General features: G+C 54.9%; 1 protein-coding gene across 1 annotated transcript; it reads left to right on the forward strand.

The window, feature by feature from the left end:
• The first annotated feature begins 6673 nt into the window (after positions 1-6673).
• On the forward strand, positions 6674-8932 carry LOC112895023 (ABC transporter G family member 10). The gene has a single exon (XM_025962886.1). The coding sequence runs from the start codon at positions 6769-6771 to the stop codon at positions 8611-8613; it is 1845 nt and encodes a 614-aa protein (XP_025818671.1). The 5' UTR covers positions 6674-6768; the 3' UTR covers positions 8614-8932.
• Positions 8933-9347: the final 415 nt, after the last annotated feature.

Here is a 9347-nt window from a genome sequence, read left to right on the forward strand (position 1 = left end):
CCCCTTATTTTCTGCGAATTTTTTTAATCGGCTTTTTTAGGGGAAGCGACTCGTGCCATGTGAGACCGCGAGAGGAGGATGCTTCGTCGCGAAGGGGAGGGGATGGGGATCGTTGGTTCGATCTCGGTCGTTGGCTCGGCCTGGTTGGGCCGGATGGACGGCTGTGATGCGGTGTATGGATGATGAACTCGAGGTAGGTGCGGTGTCCTAGCCCGGTCGGGATCTTGGTCAATGAGTAATTAAAGGGTTAATTTAAGTGATTAATTACAGCATGACTTTTAAGTTTTAACTCTCAGGTGTAGAACTCCTGCAACGAAGGATGGGCCCTCAACCCCTCACATAAGTGACGTGAAATGCCAAACTGCAACTAAGGAGCTCATATGGTTATTATTAAAAAAAAAGGAGCTCATATGGTGGCTCGTCTTTTTCGTTGTTCTCCATTTGATTCTAAAGTAATTGCATTGCTCTGATCCTTATGCCAATTTATCATTATAGGAATGAGACTTGAGAGGCCATGGCATTGCTTTGATCCTTAAGCCAATTTATCCGTTTCGCGAAGGGGGTGAGAGAGATCTGAGGAGGACAAAACAACACTAAAACATGGTAATTGGATGGACATTATCCTAGTTCTCGTAAAATTGGCCAATTCTTCCTATGTAAACTAAACGCGAGTGCTACTACAACGGTGAGATCTTAGACCAGGCTTCCAAAAGGGCCCTATTTAATTGAAAAATAGTCTAAATCATGTATATATCTTATACAGAGGCTTAGCTAAAAGCCTTCTTAATTGAAAGGCACCCACACATGCTTGGCCCGATACTCCATCAGGTCAAGTGAAAGTCTAAATAGGCATTGAGATCATATAAAGATGTGTCATCTTTTTATTTATGACTCGGATTTCTTATTAAAGCATGTCATGCAAGTTTGGTATAATCGACCTATATTTAAGTGTATTTTTATACTCTCTCCATCTTTAAATATAAGTTGCTCGTCATTTATTCAAGGATAGAGGTAATACATTGTTAATTTCATAGCCATTAACCACTTAATGGTTAAAGCGTTGCCCGGTGACCCGGTGTGGGTCAAATCACGTTTGATATTTTTTTTAGCGAACGTGCCTAAGCACGTATTTTATTGAGAGAAAGAGAATTTTGCGACACAACTTCAAGAGAGCCCCAAAGTGCAGAGTTACAAACATACGAAGGAGACAGTGGCAACACAAGCTTGCAACATAAAAGAAAGCGACCACCTCAGCTCTAAACACAATAAAAAGACGGCAAACTCCACCACCACCACCACCACACAAACGGCTAGATAAAACCAGCCCAAAGCAAATCCTAGCAGCAAGTACCCTGCAAACTAAGAATAGCAAACTGTCTGAGGCACCAAGGATGACACCAATGGCACCAACAGCACGGAAGAACTTCAAGACGACATCTCCCGGAACGACATGACGCAAAACGCCATCGCCGCCTGCCTCAGAACCAGACGAGGTTTTCACGTGAAGAAAAGGATCAGAGTCGAACAATGCCTCCAACGAGGACAATGGCACCTGAAGACGTCACCATTGTTAGCACCAACCGAAGCCTGCAAGGCTTTTGCCAAAGACCCACGGACCAGGATAATGCCATTAGCGAGCAACAAGTACAAATCGGTCCCAACTCCATGCAGGATAATGCCATCAGCGAGCAACAAGTACAAATCGACAGATCTAACAGGCTGAAGCAGAGCAGGGTAAAAGCATATGTGCGCAACGACGATAGGGGGAAGCTCGTCCCTCGACCAAAAAAAGTAGCAAAAGCAATAGCGACCACGGCGACAGTAGTGGAGCCTGAACGACGGCAGGAGAAGGGGCAGCCGCAGCCAACAAGGGTGGCGACGGCAGGTCCGGCGCGCCTCAGGGCGATGACAAATGGCGCGGACGGTAGGCCCCCGAGCCCAGGAGGGAGCGGGCTCCAGCGGCCTGCGGCCGGGGGGAGTGCCCAAAGGCCGGGAGCGAGCCGGAGGTCAGCGAGGGTGACCGGCGGTCGGGAGCGCCTAGGGGGCGGCGCACCAAGAGGCCGAGCCACAAACGCCGACGAGGGAGCGGGCAGCCCCCGGCGGCCAAGCACCCCGGCCAATGAAAGGGCACCACCGCGAGGAGATCCGAGTAAGGGAAGCCTAGATCCGGCGAAGGGCCAGGCGGATCTAGCCTCCGGCAGCGACCACGAACCTCCTGAGGCGACCATGGTTTAGAGCTGAGAAACGGGGGAAGAGGAAAGGGAAGGAGGGAAGGGGCGAGCTAGGCCGACTTTGGCCCAGCCGCGGGCCGCCGGCGGCGACGGTCACCGGAGGCGTCCTCAGGTGGGGGTTGGGAGGGCGACGCGGAATCGCCCCCATATCGCTAGGGAGGGGGAAATCTAGGCGTTTGATATTTTTAAAAAGGAGGGTGTGTATTTTATCATAGTTCGCATCGGCTCAATGTCGATCGATTACGAATCACACGCTGCGGAAGTGGTGCCGCGAAGGTCAATAGTTTGAGCAGTGAGCCGCATAGTATTCGGTGCAATCGTGTGCTTAAACCAACCTGTCGAACCATCTTACCCGCGCACCCATCATCTTAACGTATCATGTGCACCGTCCAGAACCAGTTCCAGGACGACCTGAGATCGATCTCGCGTTACTTGCTCCTGACAACTGTGAATGCAACCGCCGGCGATAAAAAAAAAAGTTCGAAAAAACCTTTGGCATCCTTCAACCGGCCCAAGAAACCGAGCTGTTTCTTTTCTTGGACGAAAGGAGCCTTTGCCTTGGTCGACGGAATCACGGAACCCGGCCAGCGCACGCCAGCCACCCGCTCGCATTATACTCCTCTGCTGCCGGATCCGGAGCCCGGGCAGCTCCAGCTAGCTGCGCCGAGAGGTTGCCTGCAAGTCTGAGCATGCGCGGCCGCACACAAACACCTGCCACGCATTTTTCATGGCACGGCCGGCGACGGCGGCAGCAGCAGCAGAGCGAGGCAGGCCTCTTGCCTTGCAGGTTGCAGGCTGCGGCGCCGGCGAAAATGTCGGGCGCAGTAGTTGGCGCCTGACGGAGCAGTCGGCGAACCACCATGGGTTTTAACAAGGCGCGGTTGTTGCTCGCGGCGCCGTGCACTGCACCGTTCTTTGCTCGGCCGGTCTTACATGCACCAAATGTTAGGGTAATAGGGTCTCGTGACACGAAAATGAGAAGCCTACTCCAGCCGAACAATGAACTGTACCAGCAAGTAGCAAATAGCTTGTTCAAATATCCAGTTTATTTGTTATCTGTTATTAAATTCTCAAAGTGGGCCATAGAGAATATTAACTCTCAGATGGCTAATTTTCTCTAGAATGATAGTGAAGAGAACCATAAGTACCATCTCTTTAGTTGGTAGCAAAGCTTAGCTCAAAAGGAAGAGTTTGGTGGCTGGGATCCTGATTCCTGAATTAGGTTGCCCGGATATGAGTCTTTTAGCCTCCTGGGTCAATAGATACTACCTTAGTGATAATGTGATTTGGAAAAGAATCATTGACTACAAATATAGAACTAAACAGCCAAATATCTTCTGTTGCCCGGTGATTGGAGTCTCGTCCTTTTGGAGAGGTGTCCTCTGGGCTAGTAAAGCAGCACAGCTCGGGGTGAGATGGAAAATTGGTGATGGGAAGTCAATCAGGTTCTCGGAGGACTTGTAGTTTGGCACCTGCAGCTTAGCTATTCAGTTTTGGGAGTTATATGTTATTTCCAACCAAAAGAATGCTAGTATAGCCGAGTTGTGGGATGGAACTGATCTAAAAATCTCCTTTAGGAGAGGTATTTCTCCAAGGTTAATGCGCATGTGGCTGGATTTAGTCGCAATCGCTGAGTCCATTTCTCATTCTGATGATTTGTGATGCTATAGTGTGGTCCTTTGCCGAGAGCAATAGCTTCTCAGTGCAAACTGTTTACAAAACTATCAGCTTTAGGGGTGTGCAACCAACCTATACTCCTAGTATTTGGAAGTTAAATGTCCCTCCCCGAATTCACATCTTTTTTTAGCTTCTGTCCAACAATAAAACTCTTACTAGAACTAATCTAGCGAAAAGAAGACGTGTTGAGGATCAAACCTGCTTGTTTTGCAACGAACCAGAATATGTTACTTACTTATTCTTTGACTGTTGTGTTGCAAAAGTTCTGTGATCTTATCTGTCTTATATCTTTCAAACTAACTTGGGTATGAACTATGAATCGGTTGCCCGTTGGTGGGTCAGTGACACAAATCATAAGGCTATGAATGGTTGTTCGGTCTCTTTGATGTGGTCCTTATGGAACTTTCGTAATGAAATGTGCTTTCAGGGAAAATCATGGATTGGGGGAAAGAGTATGATAAGGAGACTGCTGAACACTTTGAAAAACTGGAAATCTCTCTACAGCAAAGGGGATGCAACGAAGCTGGACCAAATCTTGTCAAAGCTGACCATCAAACTGGAGGCCCCGCTCCAGCTGCCGGCTCCACATTAGGAGGCCCCCACATCATCTTTCCAGGAGGTGAACGAGATAGATTCGGCAACATTTCCTGGGAGAGCAACCTCCAGCATCGCCGCGCCTTTGGAGGCCGTTGAAGCACCGACGCCGTCTTCGCCAACTGATCCCTCAACTCATGTTGTAATAGGCGGTAGTCGCTCCTTGGATCGTGCTTCCCTTGTGACTTAGCGGGTGCGCTTCGAATACGCTGAATCTTTGCTTGAACCTTGTGCACCAAACCGTACTGAACTATGCTTTGTTTCATAAGAATAAAGCGGGAAAATCTTTCCTCTAAAAAAAAGCTGAAAAGGCAGTAGTGCTTGGACTGCATGCGAGCCTTTGCAGCTACTGACGATCGTTAGCACCTTGTGGCAGGACGCAGGCATCTGATGGTACCTGGGGAGATACATCAAACGAAATGCAATGCATCTGCTGTGATGAACTGATGACGATTCGTTCGATCTCTGATCTCTTCACTGGAGTATGAGATGAGATTCTTCAGGCTGTACGTCGGTCAGGAACTGAGGATATCTGCAGGCCGCGGGGGCGGTCGGTACTTGACCAGGTGTATGTTTTAGGAAACAAAGCAGCAGACTGCAGACCAGAAGCCAATTCGATCTGCATGTACAGTTGTTGCGCAGGCTGAAGTGGCCAGCGGGCTACTCGACTGAGCGACTGCTCATCTCCTCCGGTCTTTACTCTCTTTTTTGAACGAAAAGCACGGCTGCTTTGACCTCACATGCATGATGCTGCATGTAATGGCTGGATTTGCTGGTTGCTCCGGCCAATTGATCAAACTGAATTGCGCTTGCTCAAACGTTGTTCTCCACATTCAGATAGGTCGATCGAGAAACTGCGTCAAGCGGTTGCAACTCACAAATCTGCTCTCACAATCACAACGAAGATACTAGGACCGTGCAAGATAGAATGAAGTGGTAGGAGGGCTAGAAAGCTTACAACAATCTCTTCTTGTGTCCTTGATTTGGTCAGTTTGGCTTTAAACTCGTACGGATGGCTGCATCATGCTGCCACGGGTAGCGAGGCCAAACCCCAACCAACCGGGTGCGACGAGGCAGAGCCCCCGGTCAATGGTGCAGGTCATCAGAAACGCCTGTGCTCGGCTCGCATCGCACGTTTCCCCTCCCCCTCCCTAGTCCCTAGCATACTGCTTGCTTTCGCTGCGGTTACCACCCAGACCCAAGCACCAGCAGCAGGCTGCGACCGCGATGATGGTTGCTTTGCCTGCCTCGCAAGCCACGAGCCAGGAACGCGGAGCGCACCAACCGCCCTAGCTACGAGGAATAGAAGCACCCGGGGCGTTACTTACTGCTGCGTTAGGTGACCCGCGGATCCGCCTGGTCCGGCCCGACGACGGGCGCGCCGGGTGGCCGCGGCTTGGTTGGACGACCACGGCCGGTCAGACCCCGGTTCATTTCGGCAAGTTCTTCGGCCGTGCAGATTTCAGGCTGGCGAAGACTAGTTCGAACGTACTCCGAAACATGGACCGTGGTGATCCGATCGTCGCCGTTGATGCTGGGTAAAATCTTTGGTTCACGCTGAGAGAGAATCAGAATTTGGTTCCGATGAGCTCCTTCTCTTTTATTTTTGCAGATTACTACCGATCGAGCAAGGGAGATCACGATGACGCCACGAGTTCCATTGTTCTCCTCCCAGTTAGTGGATATAGTTATATGCTGATTGGCAACAGTAGACGATAAACAAGTGTGTCAACCCCAACTAACTTTCCCCCACGACATCGATCGAGCAAAGATCCGCAGTCCAGCCGGTTTCGTGAGCCACGCGAACACCTATTCTCTTCGCATTTCGCCAAGAACACACGCACATACTGGCAGATAGATGAAGAACGAGGAAAATGCACGCGAGTTGCACAGTCCCGATACACCAATCTCGCAAGCATGGTCGTTCGTTCGAGGCCCGAACCGGCACGTCCGCCCGGGCCACAAGCAACCCCTCTCCCTCTAAACAACGCCCGTGCGGTGGCCCGGCCGGCCCCGCCCGACAGCGTCGCCCCGCCCCGCACGCCCCGCCCAGTGTTAAGAGCGTGCGCGCGGGCGCGGCATCGCCAACGAGCGCGCCCACCACACAGACACCCCGAGTACATAAGCATCGGCGAGGTTGGTGCGGGTAGCTCAACCCTCCTCACCTCCCCTCGGCTCTGCACCCTTCCCGTCTCGCCAGCCCCGTCTCTTCTCCCCGACCAGGGCCAGCAGCTGCCTTATACCCTCCACCCGCGTGGCGTCTCCGATGGAGGCGACGGTGATGTCGCAGGACAGCAAGGCGGGCGGCAATGGCGGCGGGCGCCGGAGGCCGCGGTACCGCATCGAGACCAGGGCGCTGTCGTACGTGCTCCCGCCGCGCGGGGCATGGTTGTGGGGAGGTGGCAAGGGGAAGGCGGAGGAGCGGCTGCTGCTGCGGGGCGTCACGTGCGAGGCGCCGCCGGGGGAGCTGGTGGCGGTCGTGGGGCCGAGCGGGGCGGGCAAGACCACGCTGCTGTCGGTGCTGGCCGGCTCCGCGGACCCGGCGCGGGTCGCGGCCGGGGAGGTGCTGGTGAACGGCCTCCCCATGGACGCCGCGCGCTTCCGCCGGGCGTCCGGGTACGTGCCGCAGGACGACGCGCTGTTCCCGGCGCTCACCGTCGAGGAGTCGCTCGTCTACAGCGCGCGCCTGCGCCTGCGCGCGGCCGGGGGCAGCGGCGGAGGGCCGGCCGGCGCGGAGCGGGCGCGGGAGCTGATGGCGGAGCTCGGCCTGCGGCACGTCGCCGCGTCCAGGGTCGCCGACGTCTCCGGCGGCGAGCGGAGGCGGGTGTCCATCGGGGTGGACCTCGTGCACGACCCGGCCGTGCTGCTGCTGGACGAGCCCACGTCGGGGCTCGACTCCGGTTCCGCGCTCCACATTGTCAAGATGCTCAGGGACATGGCCGCCGCGCACGGCAAGACCGTCGTGCTCACCATCCACCAGCCCGGGTTCCGCATCCTCGAGCTCATCGACCGCGTCGTGCTCCTCGCCGACGGCGCCGTCCGCCACCACGGCTCCCTCGACTTCCTCCAGGCGCGCCTCGCCGCCACCGGCCACGCCATCCCCGCCCACGTCAACGTCCTCGAGTACGCCATGGAGGCCATCGACTCCCTCAAGCCCGACGTCGCCGTGGCCGCCGCGGTCACCGCGCCGGCAGACCGAGACGGCGACGCCGTCGCGCCGGTGGGCCGGGTGCCCGCGTCCGCGCGGCGCGCGGGGTACGCGAACTCGCCGGCGGCCGAGGTGCGCATCCTGGCGGGGCGGTTCATGAAGACGGTGCTGCGGTCGCCGCAGCTGTTCGCGGCGCGGATGGCGCAGTCGGTACTGGCCGGCGCGTTCCTCGGCAGCATCTTCCTGGGCACCACCGACCTGCAGTCCCGGCTGGGCTTCTTCGCCTTCAACCTCACCTACCTGCTCTCCTCCACCACCGAGGCCCTGCCGGTGTTCCTCCACGAGCGCCGCATCCTGGAGCGCGAGACCTCCCGCGGCGCGTACCGCGTGTCCTCCTACGTGGCCTCCAACGCCGCCGTCTTCCTCCCGTTCCTCCTCGCCGCCGCGGTCCTGTACGCGGCGCCCGTGTACTGGCTCGTGGGCCTGGCGCGAGAGCCCGCCGCCTTCGCCTACTTCGCGCTCGTCGTGTGGCTCGTCATGCTCACCGCCAACTCCTTCGTGGCGTGCCTCAGCGCGCTGGCGCCCAACTACATCGTGGGCAACTCCGTCGTGGCGGGGCTCATCGGCTGCTTCTTCCTCTTCTCCGGCTACTTCGTGGCGAGCAAGAACATCCCGCGCTACTGGGTGTTCATGCACTACGCCAGCCTGTTCAAGTACCCGTTCGAGGCGCTGGTGGTGAACGAGTACGGCGGCGCGCGCGGCGCCAGGGAGTGCCTCGCCTCGGCCGGCGGCGGCGGCGCGGGGGGCCTCTGCGTGCTGGACGGCGCGGGGCTGCTGCGGCAGCAGGGGATGCGGGAGGGCATGCGGTGGAGCAACCTGGGCGTCATGCTGGGGTTCGTGGTCGGCTACAGGGTGCTCTGCTTCGTCTTCCTCTGGTTCAGATGCCACCGCATGAGGAGGTGAGGACGACGGGGAAAAGGCGGGAAGCAACTGCAAATATTAATCGCTCGTTTAAATTTCATCTCATCACCTTCTTCCATTTTCTTTCTCTCTTCTTCTTTTTTGCTGTGATTTTTCTTCACGAGACATTCAAGTCCTGATGATTTCGGTTAGGGTGGATACGAATATACTATGTATATGTTTGGGATCGATCGAGTTGTAGCGGTCAGTGGATGGCGATGCTCTTGTTGTATCAGCAGTGGGGTTGATGGACGATGATGCTAATGGAGAATAAAAAAAGAAGATTGATGATCAGGGGGTTTCTGCTCCTTCGCCAGTTCTAGGGAGACGTGTCGCATTCGTGCTGGATTTGCTCTTCGCTCTTTGGTGGTCCTCTGCCTTTGCCGGAAAGAGGTAGCTGAGAAAGACACGGTAAAGTTGCCAATCATCTGAGGTGAGACAAAAGCCATAAAAGAACGGGCAGCAGCTCGGAAACTTGCCTAATTTGCACCAGTTTAGGCTAGAAAACTAAGCTTAATTCCCCCACAAATTCAACTTTAACTTGACCAATCCTTTCTTTAATATAAAGAATCTTCGTTTTATTTATTGAGTCACAGGACCATTAGGTGAGCAAGATATGACTATGGTCAAGACCTTTGCAAAGTTCAGAATCCGCAAGCGTTGGCTTGGATAATACTCGGGAAACAATGGAAAAGATGGTGGGGCCGCTAGTTTCTAAAATCTGCATCCGCATAACC

Source organism: Panicum hallii, chromosome 5, assembly GCF_002211085.1.
Source record: "Panicum hallii strain FIL2 chromosome 5, PHallii_v3.1, whole genome shotgun sequence".
NCBI lineage: Eukaryota > Viridiplantae > Streptophyta > Magnoliopsida > Poales > Poaceae > Panicum > Panicum hallii.

What these genes read in the sequence shown, in the direction of transcription:
- LOC112895023 (XM_025962886.1), top strand. Translation starts at nt 6,769, where the DNA reads ATGGAGGCGACGGTGATGTCGCAGGACAGCAAGGCGGGCGGCAATGGC.